We start from the raw sequence: 18,578 nt of genomic DNA, 5'->3' as shown, positions 1-18,578 counted from the left end.
TATTGAATGGGTGATCTGGGGCTTGGACAAATTTAATTCATCCCTGAAATCAGAGGTTTCTTCTTTTTTATTTTATTTTATTTTTTTTCCCTGCCCCTTTAAAGCTATGCTTATCCTGGAAACTGGTCCCTTTTATTGGGTGTCAAGGGAGGGCTTTTCATCACAAAGGTTTGGACTACCAACCTTCAGGTCTTTCTGCACTGAGCAAGTGGGGAGCTTGCTTAAGCTTCTGGCCAGTGTGCAGTGCTGGGGAGGGGAAGGGCTGTCCAGTCTGACTTGGGGAACTCAGCCAGAGCCCTGAGGAGGCTGGAGAACCCTGGTTTGGGGAAGGAGAAGGAGTAGTGGGCATCTGGGAAGGGGAGGCCCTAGGAACTGCTGCGTGTTTGAGGAGGCACTACCTTCCCTGTTCTCCCTTCCCTCTCTCTTCTTCTTTCTCAGTCCTTAGCTTCTGAATGCCTCTGGGTGGAGGGGAATTCTCAGGCCCATCAGACATGGGCAAAGCAGGGGGGTGCAGATCAGAGCCTTCTTGCTGTTTCCAAGAAGGGTTTTTTTTTTTTTTTTTTCTGAGGCCAACTGCATAATTCTGAGTTTTTCCTTACCAGTTACAGAACCCAGGCCTGGGGCCCTGGTCAGGGAGTGAGGGTGGAGAGCTCTTCCTACCTGCATCCCAATGACTGCATAGATGAAGAACAGCATCACTATCAGAAGGGCCACGTAGGGCAGGGCCTGGAAGGAAGCATGGAGGACACCAATTAGGCCCCGGGAACAGGATCCCTTCCCAGGGAGCACTGTGTCCCCTTCTCTGCAGCCATCAGCTGCTGCCTGACTTTGGGCAGGGGGCACTTCCAAGAGCCCTACAGAAGAACTGGGCACCTGGAAGAGCCTGAGAAATGGGCATTGACTTCTCATTTTAGTCTTTTATTTGCTTTTTGTGGTGCTGGGGATGGAACCCAGGCAGGTGACGCTCTAGCACAGAGATCCACTCCGGCAGGCTGCAGCACGATGGATGCAGTGCCACACTACTGCAGTGAGCAGAGTCAGGGGGAGCTGAACCTCCTTCAACCGCGCAGAAATATTAGCACGAGGAAGGAGAGAGTGGTGGAGGATGCACTCCCCCCTGGCCATTGACACCTGGGGAGAGATGGAGGAGGTGGGCTGTGCCCCTCTTTATTCAGCTGACTTTTGCTCCACTAGTTGTGGGAGCAGGTTTTACTGTTGTGAAACTACTTTCCAGATACCAGAGCTTGGGCAAGTTACCGAACCTCTCTGAGCTGCAGTTTCCTCATCTGAGCGTGGGAACAACAATGGCCTCTGGGGGTTTGTGGCATTTAAATGACTTGAGGCTTAATGAGTGCTTAGTGCACTACCTCGCAGAGTCACATGCCAAACGTTTTATTCACTCAACATATTATCTGACAACTTAATTTTCCAGAGCCACAGCTGGGGAAAGCACCTTGGGCCTCCACACCAGTTCCTTTTGTGGGATCCCAGAGCCCAGCATGCTTGCTCCGAAGGAAATGCGTCGCCAGTGGCTGCACACCACCAGATGGCGCTGCGAGCTCACTCAATGCTTTTCCCATCCAGCTGCACTGGGCTCCTCATTCTTTATAGTCACCCCAGCCTGTTGTATGTTTCCAGCCCAGTGAAACATGGAGTGGGGGGCCAGTGCTGTATGGGCACTCATAGCTTTGGACCCCTGGGATCAGTAACCAGGTCAGCCCCCAGTCCTGCTTCCATGAGGGCTGACAATTCAAATCCCCAGAGAGCCGCCCCTCCCCCACCCGGGCAGGGCCGTGGCGGGAGCTGCAGCTCCTTGTAGGTGGGGAGTCAGCTTGGGCTTGGGCTGGAGGAGCACTGGCTCCCAGAGCGCAACCAGGCTGAGGCCTTGACTGCTGGTCCAGCCGATGGTCTCTGTCCCTGCCTGGAGGGGACTGCCTTTGGGAGGGGACTCCAAAGCAGGGAAGCAGGGGCCCTAGAGCATCTGTCCTCTGGCTCCAACCGCAGCAGGAGACATACCTGGCCCAGAGACCAACTCTATGCCCTATCTGAGGCCCGGACTGGCCAGGGCAGGGGACATGGAGGTTGTTCTTTAGAGATGATGATTCTCCAAGTCCTGGGGACTCTGAGAGTGGCACTTCCACAGGAGGAGAGAGGCCTGCCTTCTGCGCGGGGGCCAGGGGAGCAGTTAGGGGCTGCTGCCTCACCTCCAAGGAACCCCAGGGACCTAACTGCTTTGCTTCTCTTTAACTTCACACTTACATAACACCCCTCAGAGCTGCCAGGGTGACTGTGAGCCTGTTTTTACAGGTGGAAAACGATGGCTGAGAAAGGGAAATTAATTATGCAGTAGTCAGGCAATCCTGGGGCCCTATGAGGGGTCTGCTTTCCTGCAGTGGAGTGACACCAGGGTCCCTTAGGGTTTGGCTAGGACCACAACCAGGTAGGGTCAGCAGACTTGGCTGGGAGATTCCCAAACTGCAGGAATTTGAGGGGGCCAGAGTGGTTTCAGATGAGCTAGACCCATGTTTTTCTGATATGTTCCATCCCACATAACCCCTTTGTCCAGTAAATTCTTGAGGAGAAACACATAAATGAGAGGAGAGAGCAGAACCACCTCAGCCTCCCCTCTCCTCCCACCCTCTGTACCCTGCCTTCGGGGAAATGTGGGGCTCTGGGAGTTGACTTTTGAAAAACCACAGATCTAGTTTCATCCTCTCATCTCAGAAATGAGGAAAGCAAGGTGCCTGGTGGAATGTTGCCCTCACACACATGCTGAGCAGCAGAGGAAGGGCCAGCCCCAGGCCCCTTGCTTCCTGTGACAGCTCAGGTCCAGGGAGCTCCAGGGCTGGGGGCAGGGGAGCCCCAGCTCACTCCAGGATCCCAGAGGTTGTCTCCCACTGCATTGGGAAGGTGGCCTGGTTACCTGGAAGGATTTGATGAAGGTCCACAGCAGGGTCCGGATACCCTCCCCACGGCTCAGCAGCTTGACCAGGCGCATGACCCGGAAGAGGCGGAAGAAGGTGATGGAGATGCGGGAGTTCTCCTCTGCATTCTGGAAGCCATTGGCAATAGGAGGTGCAGTTAACACAGCAAGAGAGGGGTGGTACAGGAGGGGCGCTCTGAGAAACAGTCTTTGGCTGAGGGGAGGCAGGCTGGGTGGGTCAGCTGCACTGGACTCTTCCCTCAGGTCCTTGCTCCCTGGTCATGGGTGGGAGGCCAGTGTCCAGCTTTCTGGGTCAGTAGCCAGTCACGTGGTCTCTGCAGAGCCAGGCTGTGCCTAGGCCCTGAGACTGTGGTCCTGATACCCCACCCTCTCTCTTCCCCTTCATTCCTAGTTTGTGATGCTCTGCATGGAGCAACAGAAAGCTCCAGAGGAGCTACCATATACTTTGGAAACTAGGCCTAAAGCTGGCTGCCCTTGGAGTTCCTGGCTCTCCCTCTGTCTAGCTCAGCTGAGGGTCCTACACCCTGAGTGGGACCTGGCACTCTGTGAGGATGCTAGGTGGCAGCTGTCCCTTACGATTGCATTCAGGGGTTCTGACGGGTGGGGTGGGCTGCCCACTGAAGGGGTCTCAAGCCCTGGCTGCTCTGGACTCCAGCAGTTCTCTTGTGTCACCTCCCCCTGCTTCCCACAGCCCTTGCCCCTATGGCTACAGGGGAAGGGGCTGGGGAGTGCGGTGCTGCCGGTGCTGGGCGAGGGAGGGTCTGGCTTGCAGCACTTGCCTTCCTCGCAGGAAGGAAGCCGGTGGCCTTCTAACTCCCCTCTTCCCTGGGGCTTCTAGGAGGCTCCACCCTGTCCAGGCTGTGGAAGACCCTGGAAGGGATGAGGGCACAGAGGGGAGGTAGGGAGGTGTCACTTGCTGTGATCCCTGGAATGTCTGGGCCTTGCTCTCTGAGGACCAAGGGATCTGTTTAGGATGGATCATCTCCCTCCCTGGAGTCCTGGAGGGAAGGGGAAGAAGAGGGTCGGCATCGAGGCCAAGGCAAGCTGGAGTGGGCTTATGACTCTTGGGTTGCAGGGGACTCTGCTGGCTGAGGCTCACCTTCAGCTGTGGGACCTGGAGGAGCAGGAGACGGTGGGCACATGCCTGGCCAGGGCTCCAAAGACAGGACAGACAGCCCTGCTCCCTTCTGCCTCCAGACCCAAGAACAACAAGAACTGACCTCCCATCTTGAGCCCCCTGCCCACAGGAGCAGCAGGCTGTGCTGCAGAGCCTGGGGAGCTGGCACCTGGCCACCCCCAAGAGAGCCACTTCCCGCCTCCCAGAGCCAGTGCAGCTCACCCGGCCCTGCCAGCACCAGGAGAGAACCGGCCCTCGAGTTTCCTGTTACTGTTCCCGTTCCAGGTTCCCCTCAAGGAAGGAGGGGTCTCTGGCGGCCCACCCCACCCCCTCCTTTCCTCTTCCTGTATTTTACACTATTCCCCTGAAATGGCCCAAGCCTGTTTCCACTCCCTGAACAGCCCACTAGCCCGAAGCCCTTGAGGGCTCCTCAGGCCCGTCCACTCCTGACCTGGTGGGATGGCTTCAGGGACCACTCGTCTCCTACTCAGATCAGGAGACCCCTGAGGGAGCAGGGAAATTCAGAGGCAGATTTTACAGCTTGCCCATTTCACCTTGGAGTTCTGCATAGAAACCAAGCCAGAGGGTCTCTCCTGGCTTTTGGACCCTCCAGACAGGAGAAGAGTCAACATATTTCTTAGGTTCAAAATCAGAGCTGCCTCAGCTCCTCCTAGGGCTCCTGCTCCCTATAAGGCAGGGGGCAGACTGTGGTACTGGGGCCTGCCACGTGGGCTCCCTGAGGGCCTGGAGAGGGACCTTAGGCAGCAGTCCTTGTGCCGTCCCTGGGCCTGCCCCTGCCTGTTTACTTTGAGGTCTTTGATGGCCTCCTCCTCTATTTCTATCACCTGTGTATCTACTTGAAATTCTATTTTCCCTCCTTAGCAAGAGGTTTGTTCCCCCAGAGGAGCTCACAAAGGAGGCTTAGGGTTTTATAACCCAGCTGTCAGTTCCACTGTGTTCCAGAAAGGAGAAAAAGAAGAAAGAACAAGCTTAAGTGGGGGAACTTCAGCTGTGGGTGTCAAGAGTCTGAGAAGTTGGTGCCACTGGGACAGTTGGATCTGATGAATTAAAACAAAGCCACGCAGACCCCAAAGCCAAGCTTGCTGTTTGGATTCCACTGTGGCGTTCAGAGCCCGCCCCTGAGCTGCAGCTTCCCAATGGTGCTCTAGAAGAATAAGCACATTGCCAGGCGGCAGGACAATTTCCCGTAGTAAAGGGAGTGACAATGCCATGAGAAGGCAATCCAAGTGCTGTCCCCCTGAAGCCCCGTGAAGCAGGGAAAGATGTCCATGGCTCAGCCTTTCCCTGGCAGCCTTTGGCCAGGTCGTCATGGGCTACAGTGGGGTCACCACCAATCCACCCAACCTCGCCTCCGGTCTGCTGACTTTCGGGATCTGAGGAATCAACCCACTGGTCTTTCTAAAAACTCACACTTAGTTCAGTTTGAAATGTGTGATGGCATCTTTTACAGGGCAGGGGGGGGGTTGTACAGGGACACTTCAAGGTCACATTGAGAGGCATCTCTACCACTTTAGCCAAAGGGGGTCATGGACTCCTACATTAGGAATGGTCCAATTGACAGAGTTTGTTTTTCTGCATCCACTTTGCTGCAGAAAAGTGGGTTTAGCCCGACTGAAATGAACGTCAGGAATTTAGAAGATGAGAGGGGCACCAGGGTTGGAGTGACTAGAAGTTCAACTGCCCTCTTAGGAACAAATGCCAGCATAAAGCTTCTGCAGCGGCCTTCCACTCAGAGCCGAGGGAGGCTGGTAGTCACGGACATGGATAGCAGGAACTCATCCTCCTCCTCTCAGCTTCTTGGCTAGACCCCTCTCTCTTCCCCTCTTCCTGGAATCCTATGGCGGCTCTCGCAGGTGGTCTCTGCAAATTTCCCATGTCAGATTAAGCTTAGTCTCAGTCCTCGGGATGTTTAACAGGAAATGGTCCGTGGGTCCAATTCTCTCCCAGTGACTCATTAGATAGACAAGATCACAGGGAATTACCACCCAAAGGAGCTGGGGGAGGCAGAACACCGTTACGCGTGCAGCCTTTTTACAGTTCACACGAGCACAGGCAGAGCAAGGCACACGACGGACACGTGGTTACATGCAAGGGAGCCAGGCTGGGCTCCTGAGACTCTGGAGGTTGGAGTGGGTAAGAGTGGGGGTGCTAGAGGGTTCACAGAAGCTGCGCACGTGGTCTGGAGGGTCGGTCTTACCATAGAGGGAGAGCATTGGGTATGTTCAGCTGGCTTTAAAGAAAGGCAGACAGAGATAAGCTGTAATGAGTCTCCAACGAAGATGCCCGGTATTCTAGGTCTTGGCTAACACAGGAGAGACACAGTGGCAGGAGAGGGCACAAGGAAACAAGTGAAAGAAATACAAAAGCGTGGGCCTGGCAGGCTCAGGGACACCACCATGCTTGTGTCTGTGCATTGCTGGGCCTCACGTCTAACAGGGCCCCACAAGGCTTTCGTCTCTGGCCATGAACTGAGTAACTCACACCCATGATGAGCAGATCGGTCTTCTGGACTTTGAGAATGGAGGTTGGTTTTGTTTTCGGTCAGCCTGGTATTCTAAGACCACCTCCAACGACTTCCACCTGCCTCTCTGCACTTCAGCTCCCGCCAGGCAGTGAAGGCAGCACCTGCTCGTACCCTGTGCCTGTCCTGCCCACCCCAGGTAAGCAAAGGGGCTCTTAGCCTTAGGGGAAGACTGGATTCTAGTTATCATGAAGGAAGATCCAGGAGGTGGCCCTCAGCCCTCTCCCCAGAAGGGGCTGGTTCTCAAGGCAGCGGCTCAGGCAGGACCCGGCCTTGCTTGGCTGTAGGTCCATAGGTGTGCAGAACCTTGGCCACTGGCATGAAATAATAAGTGTAGACTTGCTTGTTCACCTTGAAAGACCTGCACATAATTTAGGACATTATTATTAACACCCCAGGAAGCTGGGCTCTTGGGTCTGACTGCTTCCGCATTGGGCAGAAACTCAGGTGCACATCCCAGGCCCGTCCTCTTCCAGGTTCCCTGTGCCTGTCTCTGGGAAGATGACCATGCTTTTTGGATCCAGCACATAGAGCTCAGCCTCTTCTGATCACAACGGTCTGAGCTCTAACTCTTTCTACAAAATCTTCAGTCTGCTCTCCATCCCCCACTCTCAGTTGGTTTCCCTTGTATTTCTGTTTTAAAGGTACAAATGAGGAAAATGTATAACAGAATTTTTGAAGGATAGAAATGTGCATAAGTAGACATTTGCTTGCAGCCTGAAAATACTTCCTTGGTAACAGATTTCTCAGCAAATTCTTTTTTTAAAAATTTCTCATAGAAAGTTGGTAAGATGTCCTTTTGTAGGGAATGGTGATGATATAAGGTGAGGTTAGGGAAGAGGAGGCAAGGGACACTTCTCTAGTCATTTATAGAACACATTCTAAACCTCAGCTTCTGTTTTGTGAGGATTACCAGCTGCTGCGTCAGTCCTCATACCTGGAAGGAGTGGAATCACTAGGATTTGGCTAGAGGGCTGATATTGGACATGGTGACAGATGGGCAGACAGACACACACACATACATATGCACTCATACAATAGAAATTTCTTGCAAAGCACCCAACTCCCTTTTCCTTAGGTGTGTGACAGATGATGTTCAGGTCTAGGTATCTTCTGGCATCTTCCTGAGCCGCAGGCTGGTCTACTGAGTGTTCCCTGTGTTGATGGCTGAGGAGTTCTATGTTTCTGGGATCCAGTGGGATGGGAACTGGGAGGGCAGAGGGAGGGATTCTGCACTACCTATAATGCCAGGGGGTAAGGCAGAGTTCCCAGGAGGTGTGGGCTCTGCTTCCTCTTAGATCCACCTGAAAACCAACACAGCTGCCCATTACTGCCAAGAACCTGGGCAATTCCTTCCTGAATAGGATTAAAATGGAGACAATTCATAACCCTTCTGCTTAACCTGGCCCACTGAGCCACTAAAACACAACACAAAACAAAACTTTCTTTAACCTCTTAAACATTCAGAATTCTTAATTTTTTTTAACCTTTCATCTTGCCATTTTTTCTCCTGTTGCTTTTTATTTAGGCCTTTATGGTTCCAATTAAGAGCTCATATATTTGAATCATTTTATTTCAAGATTTAAACTTTAGGTGTAATCACCTTGGTTATGGTCTGTTATATTAATAAGTACTAGTTTGATAATCCTTACGAGTGTCTCTGTAATAGCAGATAAGAAGAGTCGGGAGGAGCTTTGGGTAGCTGAGAGGAAGGCTCTTGATCTCTCTGTTGCCTTCTGCAGCCTAAGTAATGACAACTTTCCAAAGAGCCTCACTTCGGAAGAGTCTAGAAACTCATGAATTAACATTAAAGCCAGGCCGTTCAGAGGACTTTTGACTTGCTGGAGCTGTGTTGCCTTTAACATCTCACACAAACTTTTTACAAGATCCCTGGTCTCAAAAATAAAGAGCCATTCGTAGTCACTCAGAAAGCAATCACTGAGTTCTATGTGGGAACAGTGAAGAAGCCTAAGACAGCCCTTGTCCTCCGAGAACTCCCATCTGCTCATACCCAGGCAGCCAGGTAGGACACTTCCTAGATGATCCTACAGTCATTTGAATCTTTGGTGACTGCCCAGCTGCAAGTGGAGTTCCTTGGTGAGCTGAAGGGGACCTTGGACTCACTGGCCCTGGGCATTTGTGAGTCCCAAGCTTGACCCCGAGACGTGTTTTCACTGTTTGCCACTGTCTTCGTGAGCACCTGGTACCATGCTCTGAGAAGCTACCTGGCAGGAGTTCTGCTTTGGAATCTACTTTCACCTCACTCTACAGCCTGGAATTCTTGTGCATCAGTCTCTAACCCCCTCCCAGATTTCCTCTCCGTTCTTATGAGTCAGTTTATAGTTTCTCTGTCAGTGGTCTTCCTAGGGAAAAAAGGGGTGGTAAGATTCCCAAATACTTGCCTCATATGCTTGCAGACCCTTCCAGCATCCCCTTTCTACCAGGAGCCAACAGAACTGTTTTCCCAGCCTAAACATTCTGGCTGATTTTAATATGGCACTGTCTCCACTAATGGAAGGCAAGCAATAAAGTTCTGAGCAGCCAATTTGTTCAGCTTTGTTTTCCAATGATCTGGTAATTTAGGATTTCAAGATATTGGGGCAATTAACTTAATCTGTTCATGCAATCTATATAAATGGAATGAGATGATTCTTTCATAGCGGAGTCCGAGGTGGGGCATTTTCAGAGTCCCCATGAGTGGTTCCAGGCTCAGGGCAAACAGAAAGCAAAAGCCATTACCACATTTTAATATCCTCATGCCAACTGCCTTGGTTTGGTGTAACTGGCAGCGGTGATGGAATGGCCCTGGGTTGCTCACGGGAGATCTTCCCTGGAAAAACTTTTCTGAATTGAGTTCAGGGTCATATTAGAAGCATCACCTCAGTAGATGAAGTCTTTGTTTCTGGAATTATCCACTGTTCCTTGTCACTGGGCACAAGCTCTAGACCTCACCGTGGAGGCTGAGGGATAAAGCCCGGGGAATGCCAGAGGCCAGGGAGACAGATTCTCCTAGATGGAGGGGATTTTCCCAGGAGGATGGTGTGAAGATCCATGGAATTGTTTCTCAGTTGTCACATCACACCCTCTGGAGAGTTAAAAGGTAGTTGAAAAGTAGCTTTTCATCATATAAAAAAGTTTTAAAAATATTTTTAAAGCATAGCCAGGTGGTAAAGGATTACTAGGAATTCAGGGTGGGGCAGCAGGTAGGTAGGCTAGAATATCCAACCAAGTTGTCTTCCAGGACATCCTCTTGAGATCAGGGGCTAGAGAGCATTTTGAAGGGGTCATGGGTCACGGCTACGCTGCCTTTGTTGTGTTGACTTTGAAAAGGGGCAGACGATCCTCTGACGCCCTCTAGGAAAGATTGGCTCTTGGCCTGGCAGAGGATGCCCCATCCGGAGGGCTGCCATTGAGAAGCAATGGCCATGATACCAGGGTCACTGAGATTCCATGTCACACTGAAACAGGGTCAGTGCAATGTCATGGGGATACATGAATCTTTTACTGGCTGCTCTGCCACAGGAACACTTGATAGATTTTCAAATCTCTGATATAAATTCCACTCCAAGCCACCTGAAGTTCTGGGTCCAACTGATAGCCCCCTGTCCCTGCTCAAGCTCTGCTTCTCTGTCTGCTCTCTCATCTCTGTTTGATCTGTAAGACAGCTGGTTCTGTCGGGACAGTGTCATGGTGTGGCCAAAGACTGAGGGATTGGTGTTTTGTTGCTGAGAACTGGAGGTCACCTAGGGCATGCTGTACACAGAGAACTGAGAATGGCAGGAGTCATGAGTTTCTAGAGACACTAGACACCAAATTCATGGCCAGGAGCCAGGATGTGCAGGTCAAGGGTAGGTGGGCTTCTTAGTTATCTTTTTGTCTCCTTTTCCACCAGGAGAAGAGGTTACTTGTCATGAGAGATGCAAGTTTCAGTAAGCACAAGTCAACTGGGATGTACGGAAGCTGAGGGTAGGTGTCAATGGCTTCCAGATTTAAGAGCAAATGAAGGAAATATGGCTACCTGAAAGCAGTTTTGCTGCAGAATTCCTGTTTTGTTCTGGTGTGAATGGAGAGATGGAAATGGATCCTTGGAGGAGGAGTGCTGGGCAGAGGAATATGAGGGAAAAGGACTGGTGGGAAAGGGCAGAGAGCAAGTAAGGACAAAGCCTAGAGGGGAGAGAGGGGAGTGGAAGAGCAGCCCCCACCCTGCTCCCATGGCCAGTCCACGAAACCCATTGGCTTCCACCTCTCTCTCCAGAGTGGAATTTCAGTGAAAAGGGCCCTTTTTGTGTTTTTGTGGTGACTGCATGCAGCTGCACTAGTCCTTCAGGTACAGAGCATGGGGATTGCTGGTTCTAGGTTCTCCCTGTCTTTTCATGCTGAACTAAGGAAGGGGGACAGTTTGACTAGCTTGTGCTATTAGCTGTACAGTGGCCAGTTTAGGTGACTGGAGGTGGCTTAAACCAGGAATCACTCTGTTATTCATCTGCAACCTGATGGCTCCCCGGGTGCTAGGACCTGCTAGAAATACACACCAAACAAAAAGGATTACAAAATGGCCAGGGTGGTTTAGTCTCGCCCTGAGAAGGACAGCCAATATCCAGTCATTCAAACAAACAGTCCCAAGAAGAATGAATGAATGGAATCAGCTGTCAGCAGTGTTACCAGTGTCAAAGAATGAGAGAGAGAGGGAGGAAGACAGAGATGGGGGGGGGGAGAGAGAGAGGAAGGAGGAGGAGGAGGAGAAGGGGGTGTAGGGGGAGAGGAAGAAGAAGGAGAAAGTAGCAGGGAAGGAGAGAGATCAGAAGGATAGAGAAGAAAGGGAGAGAAATAGAAGTACAGCAGAAAGGTAGGGAGACACAGAATCAATAAGGACAGGTGATTGTCAGGTTTGGAACATTCACTATGAGGGTAGATTAGGGTGTCCACAGAAGTGGCTACACTTTCGAAGGTGCTGTGGGCATTTCTGAGCCTGTCCGTGGTGCAACTCTCCTTACTACTACCTCATGGAGTCTTCTAGGTCCTTTTGCTTTAGAGGGTTCTGGCAAGTGCACCAGCAATAGTGTGCTGAGCCTCTAAGAACTAAATGACAGGCATTGGTGAGGCAAGACGGCTGCCTGGCCCCACCAAGGGTGTGTGTGTGTGACAGCCTCCTCCACTCTTCTATTTTTGTAGAAAAGAGAGTATAGAGAATAGGGAAGGAAAGGAAATCAGAATGGAATAACAAGTGAAGGGGTCTTGAGCAGAAGGCAGAGGGCAAAGGGAGCAATGGGCAAGTCACACCTGTGTCCGGACACTCAGGCCACCTAACATAGTTGAAATAAGAACCTCATCAGGATGTCCATAAAAAAAAAAAAAAAAGGGTCCCAGGAACCTTTCAGGTCAAGCCTGCAGGATACTTCTCAAAACAACAGCTGTGGGGAAAACTTCCTGTACCAGGCCACTTTATCAGGGCTGTCTCTCTGTCCTCCTATTGTGTATGACCTTGAGACTTAGGGGCTTTTGGTTTTCCATTTCCAACCGGACCACTGATGGTGAGATGCATTGTCTCATTTCTAGCCCAGAGTGTAGCTCTGCTAGATCCATTAAGGGCCAGCTCTCTTTCTATGCAGAATAGAAAACTGCCTTTATGGAACCCCCAGAAGGGTGGAGGATGGAGAAATACTCCAACAAAAATATCCTACCCACTCTAGTGTCGCATTGCTGGTCTCATCTTCCTTAGATGTGCTAACTACTCAATCTACAGGTCAAGCAGGATTTTCATCTCTTTAAAGGTAAAATTATTTTTGGAAGCATGGCTTATCAAGTCACTACCACCTCAGTTGAATTAAGTACCACTTAGTATGAATTAGTGCACTGGAATCACTTCCTTTTAAAGCAAAACACCTTGGTGGCATTTGTCTGTTGGAGGGGCCATGGGTGGTGCTGAAAGTGGCAGGAAGTTGGAAGGAAGCCTTGAGGGCAACAGAAGGAGAGATCCAGACAAGGAGATAGAGAGAGATGGGTCACCCTACCCAGCTGTCCTGAGATCACCAATTTATACTTAATCCAGAACTAGCTCAGACCACACCAGCCACAGCCATCTAGACAATGTATGGCAACAGCACCATCTGAGCCTTCTACTAAACACAGAATTAGGAGTCAGGTTCAGGTTCTAGTCTGGCCTTGCTATGAAGACAAGCAAGTTATTTCCTGCTTCTAGATTTGCATGCTTATCTATAAAATATTTCCCAGGCTCTAGCACACAGTAGGCTTTCAATGCACAGTTGAGGAATACATGAATCGGTATGGTTTGGTCTAGATCTAGGCCTCCAAAGTTGCTTCCACCCCACAATAGGATGAGTCCACTTTCTGACAATCTTTGCCACCTTTGGTCCTCGTGACAGGTCTGGGGAGCACTGCTCAGCCTTGACTTCCTCATGCCTGTTCTGACCCCTTCTCTGCTCTGACAGGGACAGGGAGGGGTGATTTGGGCCACAGGCAGGCTCAGAGATAGGAGGGCCAGGTGCATGGGGGTTGGAGGATTGGAGGATGGGTGAGAGGCTGGAGTCGTGAAGACTGAGTCCCCTGACTCAGTCCTGAGGGGGTGGACGTGCAGCTGGAGGCAATTCTGACTCAGAGCCACTGCTTTTCTCCATCATTGCAGGACTTAAAACCAGGGCAGGAGCCAACTTGCTCTATGATTTTTATGGGGAGCCAGTTAGGACAACTAATTGTGCCTGCTGGTGCATGGTAGAAGATGCCGAGGTGGAAAGGGGTCAGGAATGAGGGGAAGGGAGATTTGGGGCCAGCACCTGACATGTCTATCCCTGGACATTTCCTGCAGCAGAGCCCAGTGTGCCCCTGCCTCGTTACTGTCCCCTCCATGTTCTCCCTCTTCCCATTGTCATTCCCAAGCTGAAGGTATCAACCAGGCAAGGGGAGTCCATGCTTCCTCTTCCCTGGTCTCCTGGGCCCTATGGGTCAGGCACATGGATGCTGGGGTCAGAGTGCTTTCTGTTTGAGCCTTCCAAGGGCATTGATCTTCCTTAGTTCAGTATCAGCAGCATCAACAGGCACAGAGAAGTTAAGACAAGCACTCTGCCTAAGTCAGATTGTTGGAGGACATCGATGACAACCTCTGAGTAGCGGGAGCCAATGACGCCTACCCCTTGGTAATGCTATGCTTAGGCCAGCCAGTTGGCTCAGGGATTCAGTCAATGGGCTCCGTGGAGATGCAAGAGTCAATTCTCTGACAGAAATGGCTTTGAACCCCATCAGCTAATGGCTTTGTCACCCATTAGCTGTATGATTTGGGGCAGATAGCTCACCCTGTCTGTGCCTTGATTCCTTGTGCAGAGGGTCAGTCAGTCCCCTGAGGATTTAATCCCATCTCGTGTGTAATGTCCTTGGCATGATGCCTGATCTGAGCTCTCTGATCAGAGACTAGTTCTCAGGTTCCCTTTCTCCTCTTCTCCTTCTCCTCTTCCTTCTAATCAGCTGAAGTCACAATACCATAATTATTAAGCTTTATTTTCCCGTTCTGGTCACTTCCATGGCCCAACACCTTGCACTTAAGTAAATCCTTCAGGGTTTCCTCTTTTGGATTTTCCCAGAAGCTCCCCAGAGGCAGTGTTCCTTCCCCTCACACCGTCTCTCTGCCTGCTGCACTCCCCATAGTACTTTCCTGCCCTTCTCTCTACAACCCCCACGTGAGCCACACCAAAGCCAAGGGAGCCAGGTCCCTAAAGGTGCTGGAGCTCTAGGAAAGGATAAAGGAGATACCCACCTCAAGTACTTAGACTAGAGGGTTGGAGTTGCAAGAGGCTCTCACCTTCCCCAACCCCCCAATCCCCCATGTTCAAGGAAACCAAAGCCCAGAGAATGGGGTAAATTACCCTGTCACCTGGCTTCACAGAGCCCAGCCTGGAAACAAAACAGGGTGTCTTAATTTTCAATTTGAGAATATTTTGCTATATCCATAAGGCAAGAATTCAGGATTCTTAGCACTTTCTATTGTATAAAGTGCTTTAAAAGGCAGAATGAAGAGTGTTTGGAAAGGCTGCTGGCCCAAGCCCCCAATCTGATTGCAATCTGGGATACATGGGAGCAGTTTTTGATGCTCCAAGTCCATGAGAAATAGCTCTGGATTCTCCTTCTGGGATATATGATTTCAGACCCAAGAAATCAAGAAGAGCAGAGGCTTCATTGGAGTGGTGTGAAATTGCCCTGCACCTCAGGGTTCAGAGAGGAAACACAGCTCAGGTTTAGAACAAGGCGATGCATCTGAGAGAAGGGCAGTGGCCCGGGTCTTAGACACTAAAGTACAATTTAGTCTAACTAGATGAGGGGGCCACTTAGGGGGGTGCTCTGGTGACATCCAGCCATCGTTTAGAGGACCTAACTCGGAATTTTCAGAGTGAATAGAAATTTAATCATGAAGTGGCTCTGAGCACTTCACCTCAGAGGGTCCGTACCTCTCCAGGCTGGAGGCCCCTGGTTCAGCTCTCTTTGTGCCTCTCTCTGTCTTTCCTCCATCCCTTGGCGCCCTCCTCCAGTGCCATGGCACGATGCCATCTATTTGTGAATGATTCTATGCTGGGACCTCAGGTTGGTGAGTCCAGCTGTGTTCCTGATGTCTCACTCTGACAGACATGCCCAAGCTGAGCTCTGCTCTGCCTGATCCAAATGTGCTCCACCTCCAGTCCTCCCCAGCTCAAACCAACTCCATCCTTCTGCTGCTCTGCCAAAACCACACAGTCATCCTGAGTGCTTGTCCTCCTACACCCACATCCAGTGTGTCAGGAAACACTGTTAGTTCTACTTCCAAAACAGATCCAGAGTCTGACCATGTGCTTCATTGCTGCCTCATGGTCCCAATCCCCCACCTGGATTACTGACTGTATCTGCCTTCTAAATGCTCTTCTGACTTCCACCTTGACTCTTATGGATAGCTGGACAGTCCTTTAAATAACGGAGTCAGATCATATGAGACCTCTGCTCACAGCCACCAGGATGTGCCCTTCTTGCTCTGAGTAACAGCCCACACCTGGCCCCTCTCACCTCTGTGGTCCCTGCTCCTCCCCTCCTCCACACTGGCTTACTCCTGCATGGAAGCTCTTCTCCCAGATATGGATAACGCCTCACATCCTTCCCGTCTTTGCTGTGTTCAGGTGCCACCTCCTTAGGAAAGTCCATCTTATTTAAAGCATCACTTGCCTCCACTGCTCCCTAACATCCCTTGCCCCCTTACCTGGTGCTGTGCTTCCCCCCCAAAGCACTCCAACATCTTCAAATATACTGTTGACCTCCTCGTTTTCTGTACTTACTGTTCCTTGTCTATTTAGTCCCCTCTAGAAAGCCCGAGGGCTTTTTTGTTTTGGCCACCCATGTATCCCAGGTGCTTAATACAGTGCATGACACGTGGAAAGTGGGACTATAAATGCTGTGGAATGAATGACTGATTGATGGTTCTCAGAATTGGTGGGAAATCCATTTTCTGGGGTGGGAGGGGGCACCATAGCCTGGCAAAGGCAAGGAAGAAAAAAGAGATGGGTTCCAGTGTAGGAAATATTTGGAGAGATATTGGGATAAATGAGGCATCTGGTGAGGGAAATGAGAATCGATTCCTGAGGCTTAAAGGAATTAGAGATGATGGGTCACAGGTGAAAAACTCTCATGGATTCCCCTGAAATTCAAGTGTGGATTACCTGCAAATAGAACACAAGCCTGATCATCCATGTCTTGTGATGACTGTATGTCTAGAAAAATCTGGGAAGGCCTGGAGCAGAACCCAGGGATGCAGGAATTTCTAAAGAATCCTGTGGGACTGGGAAGAAGATCCTAGAGCTGTCTGCTAACAATCTGGAGCAGAAGGATGTGGGTGGAGGGAGCTACCTCCAAGACCAAGAACTATTGTTCACATAACTTGCCGTCAATGCTGGCTGTCGTCTGAGGGCAGGGTTACACAGAACTGTGCTTCTGGCATGGGCCTATTGAAGCCTGTGCTTGCTGTCATTGGGTTGTTCGTATTGGTTGTTGCCGTGAGTCTCATCACATCTGGGGAACGAGTGTGCTGACAATGTCTGTGGGCTATAAGTTACAGTTAGACTAGGGAGATGGTCTTGGATAGAGACCAGGTCCTCCAAGTTATCCCAGCAGGGGTTTTAGAGAGAATGTCATTGGCTTGAGTGCCACATTTGCCTAACCTTTCACAGCACTTTTACATAGAGCTTTTAAATAGATGCTCTTATGTGAGCTTCAAAAGCCACTGCTGTAAATGTCATATTCTTTTGACAGATGGGGAAGTTAAGTCTTAGGGCATTTTGGTAACCAAAGAAGCAAGACTCAAAAAATTGCCAGTTTTCTGACTTCAAGCCCAGCCCTTACTTTTCCCCACCACCCTTGGGTGATGTTATATTTGTTCTTTCTGTTCAAAGACATTATTGGTGTGGGAGAAGGGAGAAAGTAGCCCAGAAACAAGTGTTGTGTTTTGGACACCCTCTCTGGCTCTCTATCACTGCTGCCATCTCCTCATGGACGATCCTTCAGTGTGACTTTATGAACACCCAAGGTCCTCAACAAAGGAGAGAGCAGAGCATGACACTGTGGGACGGAGGGAGGCTGGGGGCAGAGAGAGGTGCACAAGGCAGCTAAGAAGTTACTTCTTATTTAGAAAAAGACTTCTTTATGGTTATTTAAAATATAAATTATAGAAAGTAGAATTTGAATAAGTTCTGGCAGGTGTGAGGACTCCAGGGGGGGATGTGTGAGATTTGTATGTTTATAAAAAGATACCATGAGTGAAGAGATAGAGGGACTGGCCTAGGCCAAGGTGAACTGGTCACACAGAAGAGGCCTGGATTCCAGCTCTGGGACAGTGAAGAGACTAAATTTCTCCATCGTGACCTTTAGCATCAGCAACTTAGGGATGAGTTTTTTTTTTGCCTGACATGTTCACAGGGTAGTTAAGAATTAAATGAGATAAAGGCAAAAGTGAATTGTAAATAGAAAACCACTGAACAAATGGAAGGATCTGCTTGATGGTTTCAGGCTCCTCCCTCTTCCTTCCCCTACCTCCCTACTCCCCCAGGATAGCCACTTTTCCTACAGAAATTTGATATCCTAGGACATATATATGTGTACATACACACACACATGCACACACACATTTACCTTTTGTTTTTCTTTTGAAAGCATGAATATTTTGAGATAGCATGGCAGGTTGATGCTATATATTTTATCAGTATTTTACTCCACAAAGGAGCCCCTGGGACTGCAATGGGTCCTCTTTGCCATTGTGGGAAGCAGCTTGCTGTCCTCCTTGTAATTTCCTGTCATGGGGCTCTGAGCCCCTGTGCATAGACTTTCTTTCCTGTTACCATTCCCGTGGTGCCCCCAGTGCCAAGTACTGCATGGCACAAGCTTTGGCCTTTAAGCCTTATGGTCTGGAATAGCACTAGGGAACACCTCAGGGCTCATCAAGCCTGCAAAACTGGGAGTCCACTCAGGAAGGGAGGAGGCTAGCAGCATTTGCAGGAAGCCTGTTTTTTTTTTATGATCTGAAGTGTTACCAGAAGAAGTCAAGGTAAAGTGTACACAAACACGTGCACGCGTGCACACATACATGCACACACGCATGATAAAGACAGTCTACAGTTCTTGGAGATAAAGGGGCATTCAAATCTGGAGCAATAGGGTGAGCAGGGAAGGGGCCAGGGGATATGGGAGAGGATGTATGGAAGGGTAACAGCCTCCTTCCAAGTCTGGCTGGAAGGGAGCAGACAGAGACTTCTAATCTGGGAGAATCAAACCAATAAAATGACACATCAATTCAACTGTTTGGGAGAGGGTAAGGATGCACAGGGGATGGGGGACTGGGGGGATAGAGTTTCAAACATCTTACATTAAAACTCTAAAGTGTCTGCTCTGTGCTATTATTCAATGGTTCAATGCATCAAAGTTTTATGCAAACATTATCAAGTCTCTTAATTAAGGAA

General features: G+C 50.1%; 1 protein-coding gene across 1 annotated transcript in view; it reads right to left on the bottom strand.

Annotated features, from left to right (window-relative positions):
* CACNA1C (calcium voltage-gated channel subunit alpha1 C) overlaps positions 1–18,578 on the bottom strand; it is a 634,974-nt gene that overhangs the window by 36,490 nt on the left and 579,906 nt on the right. Inside the window, exons 32-34 of the mRNA XM_081309259.1 lie at positions 6,280–6,312; positions 2,924–3,052; positions 661–726 (exon numbers count right to left, since the gene is read on the bottom strand). Of these exons, the coding sequence (XP_081165385.1) occupies positions 661–726; positions 2,924–3,052; positions 6,280–6,312 (228 nt within the window). The remainder of the gene's footprint in view (positions 1–660; positions 727–2,923; positions 3,053–6,279; positions 6,313–18,578) is intronic.

Source organism: Spermophilus citellus, assembly GCF_964194105.1.
Source record: "Spermophilus citellus genome assembly, chromosome: 10".
Classification (NCBI taxonomy): domain Eukaryota; kingdom Metazoa; phylum Chordata; class Mammalia; order Rodentia; family Sciuridae; genus Spermophilus; species Spermophilus citellus.
The sequence above is the reverse complement of the archived record's forward strand: the minus strand, read 5'-3'. Positions and strand labels throughout refer to the sequence as shown.